Raw genomic sequence first — 20976 nt, forward strand, 5'->3', positions numbered from 1 at the left:
TCCAGATTTCTTCCCTCATGTATACCTGATGGCACAATGAAGATTGTTTTTCCAAATCCAAAATGACCAACAATAAACACAGCTAGACTAACATTTATATTTAGAATGATCCATTCAGCATATCACATTTATTTTTCTCACAATTCTAATTCAATCACAATTCTGCTTCTATACATCATAGTAAGCAATATATATATATATATATATTTATATACTATTGTCTTTGGCCTCTTAATTTGAATATAAGTCAAAGAGATTATACACAAAGAGCACCAACTCAAAATCCCGCTATTTTGGATTGTCCCTTACGGAGGCAAATAGTGTCTCTGGCATTTTTCGGCACAAATCTGAAATTAAACAATAATTTGCATATTTAAGCTTGAACATTACAAATGTTTGTGCACTCGGCGCTTAGTGTGCATTTTTGGCACACCCCAAGCAACAATGCACTTTGAATCTCAGTTTGCGAGCACATTACAAAATTATCCAAAAGTACAAATGTTTCATCCATTGTAAAGGAACACGCCATCATGGTGGAGTTGGAACTCTTTGGTTTTACCTCATTGATATAAGTACACTTCAAGCAGCTATTTACATCACACACATTATCTACAACTACATAATTTGATGCAACTTCTGCATAGTGATGAATAAGGTATACAAATTTTGAATATTATGAGAAAGTGAAATGGATCAGGAAGAGAAATTTTATTTTTATGATCCTCAAAATTATTAATCTGATGTTCTCTAATTCATATAGATAGAAGGTAATGGGCATTTCCATTTCAATTTCCATTTTCATTTCCATTTCAAGCTCATGCCGGTCCCATACCCTTAAAATTCCAGTTAAATCCTGGTGGACATTCCAGTTAAATCCTGGTGGACATTTTGTGCATTTTATGTTTTCACATACATAAGTGTTGAAATCCAATTGGATTGTACAGTGTTTCCTTATTTTGGAAAATTTTATTTGGAATTCCAAAATCTACATTTTTATTTCCACTAGACTATTTTTGAATAAACAAGATTTGGAATGGCTAAAACTATTGAATTTGGTTAGAATTTCACACTTAAGTTTTTTCTCAAGGACAAAGAACTATTCATTTTGTTTCAATGCAGAAGTTGCAATCAAATTATATTTATCCGAGTAAAAGATATTGAAGCATTTCAACTATTTCTAAACCACTGATTTATTTCCAAAGAAATTGGGCAATGATGTTCGTTTACCCTCTCAAATGCAACCTGCCATTAACTTATGAGGCAGGTGGACTAGCAGACTTTTTTGTTTGGTATTGGTGTCACTGAAAACCTAATCTTTGATTATTGGTCCCGGTTCTAAAATTTTAATTAAAATTTAATTAAAATCCTAATATTTTGTGATTTTTGGGTAAATCTGCACTTTATACCAGCCACATTTACATAAGAAATTTTAATTACATTTCATGTAAATGCATTAGTTGTATGTCAGTTTGAGCAGCTATTGTGAAAGTAACTTCTTCGACTATTCAAGGAAAGCAACATATATCGGGGAAATATAAACAATCACATGCTCTGCTTCTGCTATAAATACCTATCACATGCTTCTGCTATAAATACCTATCACATGCTAGCCCATCAAATGGTAATCTGGTTTATAGGTGAAATGTCTTCAAATCTTTTACTCTGATTATCAAGGTGATTAAGATTTTATAGCATTGCACAGTACAGCACACAAAGAATAAAAATGCTGTCATTGTTTTTTCTACAGATATTTAGGTACTAATCAGATGTTTTACAATATATGTGACCGTCCACGGCGAATGAGCCGTAAATTCCTCCCCGGTCAATTTTGTTTTATTTCGTGTTTAAAGAATAAACATCATAAACTTAAAAATGGTATATCATTTGACTTCAAACGATACCAGAAGCGGGGTTATGGTTAGTTAAACTTTGCTCCTTCAACAAAATTATAGCTTTTTACGTTTTTACGTGTGTCTCTTTTTCCACATTGCTGGCAATAAATATCAAACAGTCATAATTGGCAGTCATTTCAAATCATCCCCAAGTCAACGAGGTTTAAGAATGTTCTCTCATTGTTAATGGTTGGTTATGCATACCTATACAATGCCTGGTAACCCACCACTTGAAAAGGATTTAGCAAAGGCAAACAAAGACCAGAGCTATTAAAAGTTCTATAGCCATCTAAGGTAGAAGCTTATTATCCACTTCAATAATAGGATTACTGATTGGTGTTGTGATTATCAAAATAAGACAGATGTCGCGCCAGCTTAAGTGACCGATGAATACAACCTTCGTAGTTCGTACACATTTTACACCATAACTCAGAATACAATTTAGGGAATTTACAGCTCGTTTGTGCTGCCGGGTCACATATGTGACTAATCGCACATGAAGGGAATTTATAACTTATCGCTTTACAAATTCTGAGCGACAATCCAAGTAAATAAACTAAGTATATAAGCTTTAAACAAAAACTTACCACTTTAAATTGAAGCATTAGTTGCAAATTGATTTGACCAATTACAACTATTAAATGTTTACAACCACTTGCACAGTTTATACCAGCTAGTTTGCTCCATGAAATAATGCACTTTTGCACAACTAGACTACTATATATCACACCTATAATTAACATGAAGGCCTTGCACTTTAAAGCATTATTTTGAATTATGCTTGGCTGTTTTGACCGCTTTACATCCAATATCGATGGGTCTTGCTATGAGTTTTAAAATAGTGGACTCAACTGCTTGTCCAACATTTTAAAACTCCTAGCTCGACTAATAAAATATGGGCTCAATTGATCCAATTTTATATCAAACTTGTGCAAGCCTAGGATGTTGTAGGCAGTGCCCAAACATTTTCATACATGATTGTGGTTCACCTGAATGTCCCGCTATGTGGATACCTATAATACTCAAGCCACTCTATCTAAACAGACATCAAATTCTGCCTAATTACCAAGGCGAGAATACTGCTGACCACTTGAGCAACTGACCAATTAACAGCTCTCTTGGCATACAAGGCCAGTGACCACTGACCAGTCATGTTACATACACATATTTGACATGATCAAGGGGAATGAGTCGATGTCGCTAATATTGTTTTTGAGATATTGGCAAAAACAGTGTTCAATTTCTTTTGTTTTATATTGTTTTCAGCCATTGGTAAATTGCTCATAACTCGGTAACCAGATGTCCAATTTTGATGGGGTTTGCATCAAAATGTAGAATTTGTAAACTGCCAGAAAATGTAAACTTCTAATTGAAAATTGCTGACATGTGACTCATTTCCCTTGATCATGTCACATATAGACAAGATATTGCTGTGCAAAACATGGAGAAGGGATAAGTGACATTTGATTATGCAGGCATGTACCAGGGATTATACCCAGCTGTGACTCTGGCCAGGAAAGGCTAATATCAATAATTTCAAATAATTTGTGGTTTTGGTCCATTTCTGTTTAGAGAGTGGCCAGACAACATAATATTCTCTAATGTTAATCTCTTATTTTCCCCTGAATACAAGCCACTCATATACTTTTAAGGAAGATTGAAGCTCCTGTTTGTATCCAGTGATCTTGGTCTCCTCCACAAGGCACAGTTAGATTAGTAACAATCTTCTCTCTGGTTGAGGTGTAGTACACTGGTAGAGAGATGCATTCCCCAGGGCTGTATGTATCAGGTGCATCCTATCAACAGAACAAACAAAATTGGTTCAAATGACTACCTTGTGTCATTTCTAATAAGTATTATTCCACTGTGTATGCTTATATGTGTTGGTAGATAAACAAGCAAAGTAGATTTAAACTGTCAATCAACGCAAATATATACTGACGGTTTTGAATAGTGAAGACGGAGAATATCCCCCGTCTGGTGCAGAAGGCCATCCAGATCAGAAAACACACTTCAGTGCTCAACCGTGATCCAGGACTTGAGCTCCCTTCATTATATAATGCCTTAATCTGTGGTGGAGAGCAAGACATTCAACTCCATCAGTTCATTATTGGAGCCTCCTGATGATGATGTCTGTTGTATATTGAGGTAAATATCTCAATATATTTGTGTTGAATGACAGTTTAAATCTACGTTGCAAGTATTATTCCATTCATTTATTTCTTCTTCTCTTTCACTTTCTCTGCTCTTCTTCTTTCTTACACTTTCTCTCTCTCCCTACCCTTCTCCACCTCCTCTATTTCCTTTCATCTTGTTTTTTCTTCCTCATCTACCCTCTCACTCCTATACCCCTTCAAAGGAATATAATGTATTGCTTCTCCATGTTTATTATTAGGGATGCCCACTCTCCATACAGTTTCCACAAGAACGATTTTTCATTTACTGTGTGCGTGCACTCACACACGTATTGTCTATGGAGAAACTGATCGATACAAGAAATCCCAGGCCTGTTAAATGGCGTACATACTTGTTTTTGATCCAAATGTAGGCCTACATCTGGGTGTTTCAAGAAATTCCTGATTCCACCGGAAAACATTAACCAAACTTTTTCCTGATTGGTCAGTGAATAGAGAGGACCTTCCTTCATGCAGAGATCAACTTTTTTAATGAAAAATTTAATGAGATGAGAACTACAACAGGTTGAAGTGACACCATTCCGTGCATCAGGTGTTCAAACGCAATTATTTCCGAATTTGGAGTGAATCAGACAAGCAAACTTACATAGTCATAAAATGTAACTATTTTTGAAGACAAAATGTACAGGATGTTAAGAAATTTAAGAATGTTTAAGCCTACATGCGCCCATCTCAAATCATGCACTTCTCACTACCATGTCCATTTCATATGCTATCCATCATGGCTTCCATGCACACACAGTGTATTGCTCAATGTATTAAAGATAGCCTTTGAGTTGGAGCAAATTTCTCAAAATTGGTAGTGATTAATATTACCAAACTTATGCCATGATGAAATATAATAATTTTTGAAGATAAAATGTGCTGACCGAAAAAGATTGAACAATGTTTAAGACTACCGCCATTCATGTGAAATAATGCACTTATTGTTCATCTCCTCTATGGAGATATTTTCCATGGCGGCCATCTATGATCATGCTTATGGTTTCACCAAACAAACCATGGGTTTTGAGGTCTTATATTTTTTGTTGTATGTCAACAAAATCGATTAAATTTTCAGGATGATCTTATTTTCATGTTGTTATAAGCAAATATAATGTTCCAGATAACGCTAGTTAATAAATACATTAAGAAAAAGTACCTTAAAATTGCACTTTCTGTTAGTAATCCTTTTGGACTTTAACTTTTTAACATGTTCTAGCAGCCCTATATAAAACCGTAACACTCAAAAGGCCATATCTCTGGAATGAAACGTCCGATTAAGATTATTTAAACGCCAAAATGTTTCTTTCATCAATTACCAGCCAATAAGTTAGATCTGAATCAATTTAAAAGTACTTCAAATTTTAGTGGACATGCCTATTATTATAACCTCCTTACATGCATGTGTTTGAAACATGTAATAAAACAAAACTTACCTTCATAACCCATGCGACAGTACAAGGTGGGATTGAGGAAACGGTTGGTGAATCTCGCTGGTTTTCAGACAGCCTTGCCCCATCAAATGTACAGCCCTCTAGTTGTAAACCACCAATCTATATAAATGGAATGGAGAAATGATATAATATAATGAAAAGTGCTTCATATGATTTACTGGATTGAACAGCGACATTTAGTATGTTCATCTGTGTTGGTATAAATCATGATTTTGATTTAAACTTTTGATCCAAACACAAGGAAATAATTCCTACCTCGGAATTTTCAGATGGTACTCCATCTTTCATCAGCGAGTGAGTGACTGTATCAGGTCGTGATTTTCTTGACCTTTGACCTGATAACAGACTCGTAGACTCCTGAAAGCTTGAACCGGCCCCGTCTTTGTTGAGAGATGGTTGGTTGGCTTTGATGTGAACTGCTTCTTTGACTCCACGTTGGAACCACCTGCAGGTGGCAGCGACATTAGCACAGTATGTTCTGCAGGTGGTTCCAAAGCCTTCTTTGACTCCACGCAGGTGGTTCTTTGACTCCACGCAGGTGGTTCCAACGTGGAGTCAAAGAAGCCGTTCACATCAAAGCCAACCAACCATCTCTCAACAAAGACGGGGGCCGGTTCAAGCTTTCAGGAGTCTACGAGTCTGTTATCAGGTCAAAGGTCAAGAAAATCACGACCTGATACAGTCACTCACTCGCTGATGAAAGATGGAGTACCATCTGAAAATTCTGAGGTCGGAATTATGTCCTTGTGTTTGGATCAAAAGTTTAAATCAAAATCATTAGCACAGTATATTTTGTGGGACCTGAGAGCACATTAGACACACCAACTTACATTCTGAAGATTGGCAAGAGGTTATCATTGGAAAGATTCCAAGATTGAAGGATGACCCAGGCAGCAAAATGCTGGGCTGAATCCAGATTGCTCTTAAGGGGGTGCCAAGTGATACTCCCATACCCCAGGACTGGCTGGACCAGAGCAGTGCCAGAGCACCTGGCTGGGCCAGGAAAGATATATATATACTTGCAGTATATCAACCAATTGATACAAAAGTGAGAGCTTGACTCAATAAATGATGGCATGTATGACATGAACCACCAAACAATATTCTATTTCTCTGCTGAAATATTTTAACACAATCAGGTAAAACTGTTCATCTTTTTACAGACAAAATCAAGAACTTAATGGCCAATTTGTGTTTGAGACAGATAGTAAGCAAATTTCAGTGTGTGACTGTATGCGTACATGAAAAACATAGTAATTCACTAAACTATAATGATTAAAAACATTCAATTGTGAAATGTGAAACATCACTAAAATGTGAGTTCAACTTCTTATTTTTTTTTTGGAATTGTACAAAATAAACAAAATTCACGATTCTATTGAATAGCTACACGATGTAAATATACTGCGCCAATAAAGTATCCTTACACTTGGAAAAATAATCACAATTTCCGATCTGAACAATATTGGGGTAAATTTGTTTTTTTAATAGATGCACTAGCTAATCTTGCACATTATGACACCACATTGAATCCAATGTGACTTCAAGAAGCAAAGTTACAAGCATTTGATTAGACGAAGGTCCAGTTTTAAAAGTGACAAACTGGCCTATTCAAAACTCCACAGACTAGACATCTGGTTTGAGAGTGGTAAATGGCTAATTTCTGCGTTTGGCTTTAATTTAAATCAAAAGGAACAAAAGAAAATTGAAACAAAAGAACTGACAAATAAAATGAAAGCTTTGAAAAGTACAGAGAAGTAAAAACTGAAATAAAAATTGCTTTAAATAACGCTTCATTGAAGAAACTGTGTTGTCTCTTTGTTTCGCTTGTTGGAATCTTTTTGCGCCTTGTATAGGCCAGTTTATCACTTTTAAAACTGGACCTTCGTCTATTCAAATGCTTGTAACTTTACTTCTAGAGGTCACATTGGATTCAATGTGGTGCCATAATGTGCAGGATTAAATAGTGCATCTATTAAAAAAACAAAGTTACCCCAATATTGTTCAGTTTTAAAATTGTGATATTTTTCCAACTGTAAGGATACTTTATTGGCGCAGTATATCAAACTTACCTTAATTTGTGTTTTGGCCCCAGAAATACTTCCAGACCATTTACAGACAAATTTGAGGCTATCCATTGACTTCTGCACCTCCCTGAAGTGAATAAAACCAATAATAAATTGAGTCTTGTAAAAAGTATTTCATTTATATCATTAGGTTTTATACAATATGCTTGATTTGCACACCTGTTAGCAACCCATTGACATTGTGAACCAGTTGAGCCGGCAACGATCAATTTTGACGACACACTACGATGAGAAATAAATACAGCCTCATCCCCCCACTTTACCCCAATTTGATATATCCCCCGCTGCAATTTCACAATATGTGACACGATCTGGTCCATGGGGCCAAAGGGGGCAAATGTGAAACTGAGATAAAAATATGGAGTAAAAAAACACAACAACATACATAACAAAATACACATCACAAAGCTTCAGAACTTTAGAACTAAGTATGCCAGCCCTTTGGTGTTTTCAATATATGATAGCCTATTGTTTGCATAAGGTATTATAGTAACTCAATTTTCAAAAATGCCTCATTTGGCCCCAATGGAGCAGATTGTGTCACATATGAAAACAAGCAGAACATCATGTCTTCTATGGGCCACTGTGATTCACATTTTTACTTTTAATACCCAGGCTGATGAAGTGATAGAACTCAAAAAGCACACTTTATATATGCGCTATATGCTAAATCATTGGGCTATTCCAGTTGAATTCCACACACAGGGGGTGTGAATTTTAAACAGAGTTACTTGAATGGGTGACTCCAATTGAAATCAACACCCCCATGTGGGTTTATTAAGGTCATGTCTTCCATAGGGGTTGTGTGGATTTTTTTTTCTATAAAATGCAAGAGTGAACAATAGCCCATGAGGGGTGACACAGTTCAAGAATTATATAGGCACCTAGGCATAATAAAAGACAACCACATGGGCACCCTCATCTACATCAGATCAGAATGTTGAGTCTGACACATTTCATTGCATGTTGCACACAGTCAAAAAGAAGCTCTTAGGAAGTTCTTTGATGAATAGAAGGTCACATTACGAATGAAATTAATATCTAAACTAGTCATTATCTTACCTGGCTGTCTGTTGCCTCAATGCATTCAAGAATGTATCGGGATGGAATAGCTCGGAGAGATCCAATGTTTCTGATAGTAAGGCACGTGATTCAGCTTTCCTAACCCATCCCTGAATAGCCTGAGTCCTAGCCACCAATGTACGCAAGTATAGTATAGGATCCTCTGGACCATCCCACTTGCTCAGCCAGGATAGTGGAGTCTGAAAATAAATGTAATGGAGAATCCACATTTTCTTTCAATTTTTTATTTTTATTTTTTATGTCAAACATATCTAGACATAAACAGCTGAAATCTAGGAGATAATATAATGTTGACTAAACTTGCCATAGTTAGCTGGTCGGGGGATTTTCACAGGACAGGTAAGTGTAGCCAATAATCGGCTTATTACCCTGTTCGGAAGTGACTGTAACGAGGTCTTTTATCATGGGTCATCTGTCCCGCCTTCACCAGATGAGCCACATGGAGAGTAGAATTAGGGTTTCTTTTTTTTGGTCCTGCATTGAATTGAACCCGGGACCTCTCGCACCAAAGGAAAAGACCTTAACCAGTGTGCCACACTGCTATGAATGTTGATTTGGTATATAATTTAGTCAAACTTATTTTGCTTGAACAAACAGGTACACAACATCAATTTCTTGTCATGCACACAATTACTTTGTAAAAACACACAAACCTTACCAAATTGCCCTTAATTCCCTAATCAACTTACTTCTTGCATGAGAAGACACCCAGCCATAGCCTGTACCTCACTAGTAAGGAGTGATGTACCACGGATCACCTTGCTGAGTGCAGCCAATGTTGAATGTACATACTGTACCAACTTGATAGCGTTGTAATACTCCAGCTTAATGAAGGATGTTACTGGAGCTTCTGTGCCGGACTTATCTGCTGGTATATCAACTTTAGTTTGGATAAGCTGAATGCCCTGTGTGAAAGTCAAGATTAAACATAATTGGGAATATTGTACTTCAGAATTTAAGAAATCTTTATCAATAAATTACATTTTCTTCCACCTATACTATTTTCTATCTTGGCGAGTCGGTGACATAAGTGCACATTTTATTGACCACAGCTTCAAATCGGAAGCTTTTGCTCAAAGGGCCGGCATATAAATGTACATTTAAAGACAGTGCATAACATGTGAGAAACAGCTGCCTCAGCGTGCTGACGTCACCGATTCTCCAACACAACAAATAGTACATCAACCTACAATTTGAAATTATGATGACAAGATTGGTAAACAAGGTTATTTGTTTCTGATCCAGTAATTGTGAATGTTTCAGCAAATACTGTTGCCTTTATCAACACTTTAATAAGAAGTGACTGCAGCTACTGGCAATCGAGGCTAGAGAGATTTCCAGTTTAGGAGAGGTTTTAGGAACATGATTATTTTGCTCACAGCAAGTCACCTTCACTTCACTACACCCAAGTGAGGCACATAGCAGACAAGCATTGTGCCACAAGAAAATTAATTAATCAATGCTCAGATCCAAAATATTTAACTTAAAAGCCTCAACATTTCTAGAAATATATTTCTAAAATCTAGAATTATATAATATTATCTCATCACTAACCTGATTCAGTTTCTTCCACAGATTCAGGATTGGCCCAAGTTCTGAGTTCCAGCAGTCCATGTCAAACTTAACAGCAGCTTCATCTGACCTCCTCAACACTTTGAGCTGACCTATGACCTGACCACTTATGATGCGCTGAGATGAGCGTTCAATATTTGCCGGTAGACCAAAGTAGGATGGTTTATCATCTTCAGGGAAGGCTGCCACCATATCAGTGTAGTCCTAAGTGAAGAAGTAAATGAATATTGGCCACATTATTTTGTACCACACCTCTCCTGTATCTAAAGGCATTAGTTGGACATTGTCCCACAACCATTTAGTATTGCTGTTTGTTATTTAGACAATATTAATTAGAGAATAAAAGATAGGCTATTGTCTTTTGCCTATCGAATATTGTGTCATTATGGACGGGCTGGCCAATATTTTTATCGTAGTATACCAGCAGCTGTGCCGGCATCCACCACTCATCCATTATCCGCTACTTATAAGTAAAACTTGTGAGGACATCCACATTGTTTTAAAGGAAACTGCTTTCTTAGTTTGCGCACATGTATTATTGCGCAATCATTGAGGATCTACAAGCGTGTCGCCGTTGCGTGTCTTATATGACTATCCACTATCATGTCATAATGTATAGCTGAAAAGCAATCAAATTTTTTGTATTCTTGACAAGATGCACCAACTGAATAAGAATGTATCATATTTAGCCTCTTGTCATGCATCTATCTTCTCATATCACACCGGCAACACCATTGCTTAAAGGAAAACAACAAAGCCAAAGGCAAAGTTATTTTACACCAAAAACAATATCACAGTATCATTGAAGAGGATAGACAACCATAACTTTATTCTGATTATTTCAAGAAATTTTCACCAAAATGTTAAAAAAACGTTGGTGAAAATATGCTAAAATCAATCAACAGACAGTAATCAATTAAATAAAATAATATTTGTGGTTGTGGTTGATTTACTTGGACTTTGAATGGATCTGTCCATTTTCAATCGTTGTAAAAAAAGTGTCCCCATTTATGGACCATTTTAACATAGCACTATCCAACCTTAATCCAAGCATTGTATGCAGTTTCATGTCCTTTGCATTTATACTTGTCTGTTTGATGTGTAATTTTCACGGCTATTTGGGCTATTCCAGTTGAAATCCACACACCCCCAATGGAGGTTATCCACTTTACTCATGCATTGATTCCCGTAGTATACTTCATTCAAACCAATTCAATGCACAACCTCGGAGTTACCTGCATGACTTTGGCGGGCTATTTTGAAGCAGTCATGGTTGCACATGCAGGTACCTCTTTTGAAAGTCCTAAACAAGGTATAGCAGTTGCTGATAGGATATGAACTTATAGAACACGGATAACCTCTATGGAAGATGTGACCTTAAACTCTCACAAGGGAGTGTAGATTTCAATTACAGTCATTCATGTAACTCACATTTGAAATTCACACCCACTGTATAGGATTAAGGTCATGTCGTCCATAGAGGATGTATCGATTTCAACTGGAATAGCCCATGATACGTACATTAATTAGGGCAGTATGTGCACCCCAACACACCCACATCATTATGGTGGACTTACCCTATAGTAAGCGGATGTGGGCATAGACACCCCAGATGCAAGCTTCTTTGGTCGACGAGACCCTCCACCACTCAGTACATCCTTGTTGAAATACTGCGCCAAGTATGACCTCAACACACGCATGTCAAATGGGTTGTCAACACGTCCTCCATAGATGGCGTTCTCAAAGAGCCCATGGATGAAGTCCCAATTCATTTCATTACCTGAAATCATTATGTGTTAAAAATAACCACCATGAATATTTTTCCAGTTTCAATTACCCCTTGTGCGCTTTTAACATGCCTCTTTATTTGGCTAAAATAATTTGACTGCTCAGTGCCAGAAGTGGGTAAGTGCAATAGCTGCCATGCGTGGCTACCATGTGTAGATGAATACAATATACTGTGTGTAAATTGCCAAAAGCTATTGTACTTACCCACTTCTGACACTGAGCAGTCAAATTTGCCTATAAGGAGACACAAAAAACATGTTCTACTAGCCTGACTGACACAGATTTTGCCTTTCCTTAGTTTTTTTATCTCTAAAAACAGTGATTGTTTGGGCCAATGTTGAAAATATTTTCACAAAATTTCTGATTTTTAAAATCTGTCCACCTGTAGAACAATAATATTGTTTATTGTCAACTAAAAGTACACAATTTGATACTTGACTGTAAGGTCAGAAGGACTTGCCATTAAAAATATTAGCGATAAGCATCAGATCAATATTATTTACCATGAAATAACTTCTAGGTAGAAAAAAAAAGTAATAATTGAGCACAAGATGACAATGATATGGTGCATGAATAGACTTCATTTTGTAGTGGTTAGTTACCAATATGTGTAGCTGACAGCAATATTTTGATGTAAATAAATGACGCATAAGGTTGTCTCTTAACTTAATATTTGGACTTTATTGATGTATTGCTTTGTCGACAACTTGCCGACGTCGGATCTTGAGATTTGACATTGTCGACAATGAAAGTTCTATTCGACAACAATTCTATTATTAAGTACATATACTAATGATCTTCTTGGATTTAATTGCTGCTTTTGGTCAAGATAAGAGGATGTCTGATCAATAACCTCATCCCCATTTTTCTCTTCACTTGGGAAATAAAGCTCTAATGGGCTATTTCAGTTGAACTCTGTACCTTAATCTCCCACACAGGTAACGCCATTTGAAATTCACACTCCCTATGTCTGAGATTAAGGTCACATCTTCCATTGAATTTCAACTGGAATAACCCAATAAAGTAGGGACCAATTGGTAAAACATTAATAGGCCTACTCAAATTACATACCTTTGCCTTTGCTGAGCCTGTCGATAATATCAGCACCCGCTCTAAGATCCGACATAGAGAATTCATAATATTTGGTCCATCCTTGTGGTATATAGTTCCTTCTTTCCTGGCACACAGCATGGAACCATGCCAACGCAAACAATGCTTGAGATCTCACGGTATTGTTCTCTTTGGAGACAAACTCTGATGACCAGCTCTCGTAGGTTCTCAGTAGGTTTTTCTTGATGCCAGGTGGCGCCTGTAATCGTATCATCAGAATCATTAATATATAGTTGATTTTATTATCAATAAAACAGTGTGAACACTTCAGAAGTAAGTGATTATTAGCACTTCTATTACATACAACAAGTTCTGAGGCAACTTTAATAAGAGATATAAGGGCAGAAAAACGGGAGACACATTCTTCCATGCCCGAATTTGAGATATCTTGATACTTATCAACACCAAGATGTATTGTTTCACTTGAAACTAATAAAATACAATTTTGTAATATTTATGCCACTGTGAAATCCAACATGGTGTTACTGTGAACTTGAGACGAGACACAGTATAAGGATTTCTACAGGAAAGTCACATGATCAGATATAATTCTAATGCCTGCATCAATTGTGTGTTGCTCTGGAAATAGCTGGTATTTAAAGATAGAGGTCAGGTGTTTTGTAGTAAAACGTTCTACAGAAGAGAGTCACAATTCCACTGCTGTGACAGCCCAGTAGTTGAATGTGGCAGGAATTTACAGCTTGGTAAACAATTTACTACATTTACAGAAGAGGTACAGACATTTCTCTCTTTCTATCTAATATCCTCTTGTACCTTACCTCATATGTGATTTTGAGACTTGACTGGAGTAGAATGGTTGGGAACTTGGGATGACTCTCAGCCGTCAACCAGAGACGGAAACTCTCATGAGGCTGTAAGGATTTCAACTCCTGAAAAGACAATATGAGTAAAAAGCGTGGCCTATGGTTACTTTTTCATTTTCAAACACAAACCATCTCAAAAGTTAAAGCTAGCAACTATTTAACCTGTTGCGATTTGGTAGTTCACAGCATCTTGGGAATGATAGTGAGCTTTGGCAACTATTGCATTGATCATTTCATAATGAGTGTGTAGAAGAATTCAAATAGTACAAATATACTTTTGTAAGTCATGTGGTTCTTGAGTTATGTTGTAAAGAGTGCTGAAACAACAACACTTTTGTAAAATGTGCATAACAACAATAAATCAAGCAAGATTTCAAAGTATATGATTTGTAGAATGAACTTTTGGAAAACATCAAAGTGTCATTTTTCAATAATAAACACCTCAAAAGAAATAAGTCCCCCTCTGAACATGTCGTCATAACATCGTAAGGTTTCGTTTTGTACCAACAAAACTAACTTTGAAATAATTATATGACTGTTTACTAAGTGCTGTGTGAAAATGAGAGATTTCCATGACTTCAGGGCTGAATGAGCCTAAATTGAAGACAAAAAGTGCCCTTTCCAAAAGTCACAAAGTAGGCCTATGCTTGTTAACTGCAAGGCGTATTGGGACAAGGAATGGAACTGACCATCTTACAACTCACTGTGCTGAACTCTGCACCAAGGGGATTTGCATGGCTGAATGATCAAGAATCGATACACATTACAGTAAATGTTCACTTGGTGAGGATTTTAAACTGCACTCAAACACATGGGGTTTTCCATTAGTAACAAGCCATGAATCAACTTTTGTGACAAGCATAGGCCTACTTTGTGACTTTTGAAAAGGGCAGTTTTTGCCTTCAATTTAGGCTCATTCAGCCCTGAAGTCATGGAAATCTTTCATTTTCACACAGCACTTAGTAAACAGTCATATAATTATTTCAAAGTTAGTTTTGTTGGTACAAAATGAAACCTTACGATGTTATGACGACATGTTCAGAGGGGGACTTATTTCTTTTGAGGTGTTTATATAGATTTAGATAATGAAAATTGAATTTTTTTTTGGCTGCTTCAACCAATAATACATCGTCTAGACGTCTACCCTTACGTCTTAGTAAAAGAAAACCTTTCCTATAGTCACCATGTCAACAATGCTTAGAAAAGTTGCTTTTCCCTTATAAAAGTACCAACATCGCTAACCATTTTCTGCGATTCCTTTTCTCCAAAGCAGCACCAGATGAATACCTCCCGTTTTAAGTGCTACTAACCAATCACGGGCTGTGGGACGTTTGATAGACACGGTCGTCAGAGGCGAACAAATCTCTTTATTGCTAATTTTTTATTATAGTTTCCATTTTACCTTTTCCAATACTGGTAGCCATGCAGTAACAAGATGAAGATTCTTGAGACACAGCCATTCTCCATTTCTAGAGCACTCACTAAGCTTCTGTAATGCAATGTCTGCTTGACCTTGACCCATTGCAACCTGAAAAAAAATGATGAGACAACATCAAGGCTGGGTTAATATCAACTAAGGTCAAATGCATCAAATAGCACATTTTGTAATTACATGTAACTTGAATGTATATAACATTAGAAATGATTTTATGTTAATTGTTTGAGGCCGAAAGTGTATTTTTGCTGTTAAATATTTCATTCTTTAACATTTTAGTCCAAAATCAAGTATACTTTGATGGTGTTTTTGGATAATAAACATTGATACCATGAAGCCCTCTTGTATGTATTTTTAACTTTAAAAAAAAATCACCACTAATCGACTAATGACTATTATAAAGACTAACCTGGTGATATTTATCTGCCCCAACCACTTCATTAGCCACTTCTTGAAGTTCCTCCGATGGGTCAGCACCAGGAGATATGATAACAAGTATAGGCTCAATGGGCACCGTTTCCTGATAAAGACGCTTTAAGTTCACTGTCGGTGGGGAGAGTTCCTTCATACCTGCAAAGTTACATCAACACATGATGTTTAAGAATCAGAAAATGCTGACGAAGTCTATCCTACATATTATATTCCATACAAATATAGCAAAGCTGCTGTAACCTTGAACACTGTCTATGGAGAATATTCCTTCATTCCAGTTCAATATGCGATGTATACACACTACTGTTTAAAGCTAAATTTAAACTCGATCACCGAGCGATTGCGATGAACCAAGTTTGGAAAGCCATGGGCAATCTCCAAATTTTGTGATGCATTGCTAGTCGCTTTTGCATTTATACCTATCACGGCGATATCGATTGCAAACGACAATTAAAATATCTAAATGCCAAAAAATACACATTTAAAACATCAGTTGTTGTCAATAATTATTGCTTTGAATTAATTCATCACCAAAAGTTAATAATCAAGAAAGGTAAATTAATTAGCAAAATAATAGATCCAGTAGGTGATATATGATTGGTTGACGCATTCACGTGTCAAGCGATATCGCTGGGAAGTTGAGATTTCTTCAACTTGCAAAAGCGACGTCGTTTTTGCATCAGCGATTTTTTAATCGATTGATCGACTTGACGCTCTGGAAATGTAAGTAAACACTGAACGAGCATGCGTGAGAATCGCTTTTCTGCAAAAGTCAAGTATAAATTCAGCTTAAAGGGGCATTTCGTGATCCACAGCCTCATCCCCCCACTTTTCCCAAAAAAAGTTGAGATTTTTACACCACTGGATACCTCTGGCTTCATAATGTTTATGTACCAAATATTTCTTGCAGATTAATTCGTTTAGCAAAAATATCGCCAAATTTGAATTTTGTTCTGGTGCACCAAAACGAAATTACAACACATTGTCTATGGAGCAGTGTAATACACATAATCATGCTTAACTCGCAAACGCAAAATCGGTATCAACTGAAATTTTGGAAATTTTGAATATAATATCTACTGAAAAATGTCATAAAAAGAGGATGCTAGGATCACGAAATCCTCCTTTAAGTCAGTTCAATCCTACAAATATTAAATTGACAATTGTCATTCTGAGGCAAATCAGAAATTTACAAATCTTGATGTTCAATATATCAACAGCTTATAGAAGAAGTTGGTGGATTTGTTTGTACATCATTGACAAGAGCACCACAGCTGTGTCTTATTTCCTTTGTGTCAATTACTAAGCTACCATCATTATTGTACTATTAAGTGTCATATATTGTTTTTATATACCTCATATATAGATTCCTCTCATCTGATTGGTTAAAAGTGGAGTCATTAAAATAGCTGTGCCCCTTTTTTCTATCAAGATGACGTCATAAGCAACAACTGTGCCCCGGGCATAGATTCAACTGTGCCCGGAAAATAATTGGATATTCGCAACCCCGAATACACAGATCGCTTGTATACATTGCACACCCACTATACGGCCAGCGTTGATTACAGTGTTGTAAAAGAGACTATCGCGGTCACAGTTCGAAATGAATTTGACCTCTCCTTGACGACGATCTTTCACCGGCCGCCGTGAGTGCAGTGATTGTTTACAATCTGTTACATGTCAAGGATTTATACCTGCCAAATGTCACTTTTTAGACAAATTGCTACGACCTGGAGACTCAGCAGTGTGTGATGTTAGCACAGAAACGGTAGGGAGGGTTGTTTTAGATATGAAATCGGTAGATATCGGTCCAAATTCTGCACCCTTGCTCTTGCATGCACTGTGTGCATTTAAGCCTACTTAGGCCTATGCAGTTAAAAGCTTGTAGGCCTTGTCAGTCAGGAAATCTTTTAACCAATCAAATGAGAAGAATCTATATTATTCGGTATATAAAACAAATATTGACTGCTTAATATTCGTTTCACTTCGGGCATAGTCATGGTTTTTACATCACCTCGGGCCTATAATTTTAACTGTGCCCCTCATAGCAGTCAATATTTGTATAATATAAACTGTTATTGTTGGCACTTACCCAGAGCCTTAGCTGCAAAAACTCCCATAGCACTCTGTAATCTGTCTGGTCTTACTGCTTGCACAACAAGAACCTGAAAAGAGACAAAAAAGGCAGTTGCAAGTGTGTTTGTTGTCTTATCCAAAGAGGCAAGGGCCCAGCCCCCAACTCTAAACACGAAAGCTGGTAACCATGAGAGTTACCAAATAGCACTGAAAAGTGGTAATTATTTTACCAGTAGTGAGGACAGAAAAATCAGCAAAATAGGGGGTATTTAATTTGCACTATCCGCGAAATTAGGATACAAGGGGGTACTTGGGAAAATCCGGTAATTTTATGTCAATATTTAGTGTCATTGAAAATTATAGTCATTGAAAACCACAAAAAGGGGTTGTTTTTGGCAAAATTTTGTCCTGGATTTTGTATCTTTGTCCTTTTCAATCTCCGCCAAATCGTCCTCACGAGTGACGAAATTCATTTTTTTTGACGACAGTCTTCACTGTCAATTTTCACTTCGATTTTTAATCAGTTCCGTAGCCTTGCTCATTGCTTGCTGGTTGCAGCGTATACTCCGGTATCTGCTTCGAGTCTGTACTCGAGACCAAGTATGCAAACAGTCTCTTTCAAGAGTCGGAAAGAACGTGTTATGCGTATATATACGTAGTCGATCCAACGACATGTATTATTGATCAAGAGAAAGAAAATACACTACGCCAATTATAAAAAGAATTTCTTTTTAAAAAAAAAGGTGCTCCGTTCGGGGGAAAAAAAAATTAATAAAATCAGAATTTTAACCAAAAAAAATCGGAATTTTAGTCAGGATTTCTAAAAAATCGGAATTCCGATAAAAATCGGAAAAGTGGCATCTCTGCATTGCAAAGGGGGTCTTTGAAAGATTTGGTAACTCTCATGGTTACCACCAACTTTTGTGTTGAATTGGGGGAGGCAAGGGTGGTATCAAAAACAATAGAAATACTACAACAAATGCTCTCATTATGTTCAAATTCTAAAGTCAGAGAACATATGTTTTACCCATAGACTTTACTTATGTAACCGTTTGTAATTGCAAATATAAGAAAACACAAAACTGCTTCGAAAATTTCAAATCACAAAAAATTTATACCACAAAAATATCATGCTTTACAATACTTGAGAACTGTATCCCTAGCAAGTTGTGTGATTTCATATTGGGTTATTACGTCATTGGGACCTCCTATGTGTTTGTGGCCCGTGAACATGTTTAAAACAAAATTGCCAACCAGTTACATAGGAGGTTTTGCTTTAAGATGTCTTTTCTTATTTGTTTCACTTGATTTACCTGTTGGAATGTTGATAACCTCTTTTCCAGTGATGTTGGGAATGCCTGTTCACATTGAGAACTCCTGGAGAATTCTGACCATAGATGGGTGTCTTCAAAGCTGAGAATCTGGTACAAATTTGCAAATGTGGACTGAAATAGAGAACATAAATAGCTGTATTATTGCTGTGCACATGGCAGAAATGTCTACTACAAGTGTTCAAAATGAGAGAAACTTATCAAGTTCATGTTGCTATAGAAATAACTACAACTCATTTTTAAAGAATATAATACAAATATAATGGCAAATTATTAAAATTTGAAAATTTTGACATTTAACAGTCCATGAAGTAAAATATATACACCTAATGATATGTACTTAAAGCATATGTAGCTGGGATGAAAAGCTGTCCCATCATTTTGACACTTAGTATTCAAGATATACATTCCCCCCAAACACCTAAAAAAATTTTAGGTCTTTTGGGGACAAAATGTTTATCTTTAATACATAAGGTCAAAATTTTCAATTGATGGATGGCTTTTCCCCCCGGCTACATACACTTAAAGTACATATCATTAGATTTATATAATTTGCCATAAAATTTGTTTTACATAGGAATTTCAAAATTATTTGATATTAGAAGGACATTACTTGTATTCCAAATGCAATTTGGTGTGTCTGACATGCTCTCAGGTCCAACAAAAATATGTGAAACAGTCGCTATCCAATCCCTTAACCTGTACCCTTCTCTTCTGGTCTCACAAGATAGGAGAAGAAAAAACATGTCTGGTACATACCTTGAGCTGTAATACAGCCTGTGTACGATCCTGATCAATCCAGTTTGGTGCTGTGTCATGTGACTTCACATCTGTTACGATCTGACCTAGGAATGCCTCCCATTCCTGTAACAACAAAATGTATGCCCTTGTAAGGGTGCACTTATATGTAAACTTGGAACCAAATTGTGAAGCAGAACTTGTTGAAAATTAAACTAGTCTCTTTTGTAATCGTCACATGATTTTTATAAGTTTAATGCTAGAAACTAAATAGATAACAAAAGAATACAAACAAATTTAAATACATTTTCCAAAAGAATACTTACATTTTCTTGGAAATGATGTGAATGCATTCCATGTACCAAGTGCAGTGCAAACATGAGCCTGTCTGCTTTGAAGAGACACCGACACACATACCCATACACAAGATTCTGTAAAGATGTAATCAGTTTCTGTATACGCATCTCTGTACTGCTTCCATCCTGAAATACAAAGACAAAGAATTTATAATATGTGACATGATCTGGTCCATGGGGGCCAAAGGAGGCATTTTTGAAAATTGAGTTACTGTAATTATTACATTATACATACAATAGGCTATCATTTACTGAAAACACCAAAGGTCTAGCATACTTGGTTCTAAAGTTATGAAGTTTTTTGATGCCTATTTTCTTGTGTATTTTCTTGTTTTTTTACTCCATATGTTTACCATTATCTATTATTTTATTATTTGTTTCAAATTTGCAGCCTTTGGCCCCATGGACCAGATTGTGTCATATGTAGAATCAGGCTGGTATGGAGGGGGTGCATCCCCCCAAAAAAACTTTAAAATAAATCCACTTTTCAAGGTAGAAACAGCTGAAAAAATGTTTTTTAAATTTCTGATGCATTTTATACTTGGATTTTTTATGGCTTTCTAAAATGAAACAAAAAAAATAAAAATCAGTAAACCAACTCCAAAAAAAAAAAAAAAAATG

General features: G+C 36.3%; 1 protein-coding gene across 1 annotated transcript in view; it reads right to left on the reverse strand.

Moving 5' to 3' along the window:
- Positions 1 to 805: 805 nt before the first annotated feature.
- LOC140161044 (cytoplasmic dynein 2 heavy chain 1-like) overlaps positions 806 to 20976 on the reverse strand; it is a 141860-nt gene continuing 121689 nt past the window's right edge. Inside the window, 15 exon segments of the mRNA XM_072184425.1 lie at positions 806 to 3688; positions 5506 to 5622; positions 7596 to 7677; positions 8673 to 8872; positions 9383 to 9598; positions 10248 to 10469; positions 11843 to 12045; positions 13125 to 13362; positions 13943 to 14053; positions 15390 to 15515; positions 15832 to 15992; positions 17947 to 18019; positions 19244 to 19375; positions 20021 to 20125; positions 20326 to 20481. Coding sequence (XP_072040526.1) covers positions 3530 to 3688; positions 5506 to 5622; positions 7596 to 7677; positions 8673 to 8872; positions 9383 to 9598; positions 10248 to 10469; positions 11843 to 12045; positions 13125 to 13362; positions 13943 to 14053; positions 15390 to 15515; positions 15832 to 15992; positions 17947 to 18019; positions 19244 to 19375; positions 20021 to 20125; positions 20326 to 20481 — 2301 coding nt within the window. The 3' untranslated portion in view covers positions 806 to 3529.

Source organism: Amphiura filiformis, chromosome 9 (assembly GCF_039555335.1).
Source record: "Amphiura filiformis chromosome 9, Afil_fr2py, whole genome shotgun sequence".
Lineage (NCBI taxonomy): Eukaryota > Metazoa > Echinodermata > Ophiuroidea > Amphilepidida > Amphiuridae > Amphiura > Amphiura filiformis.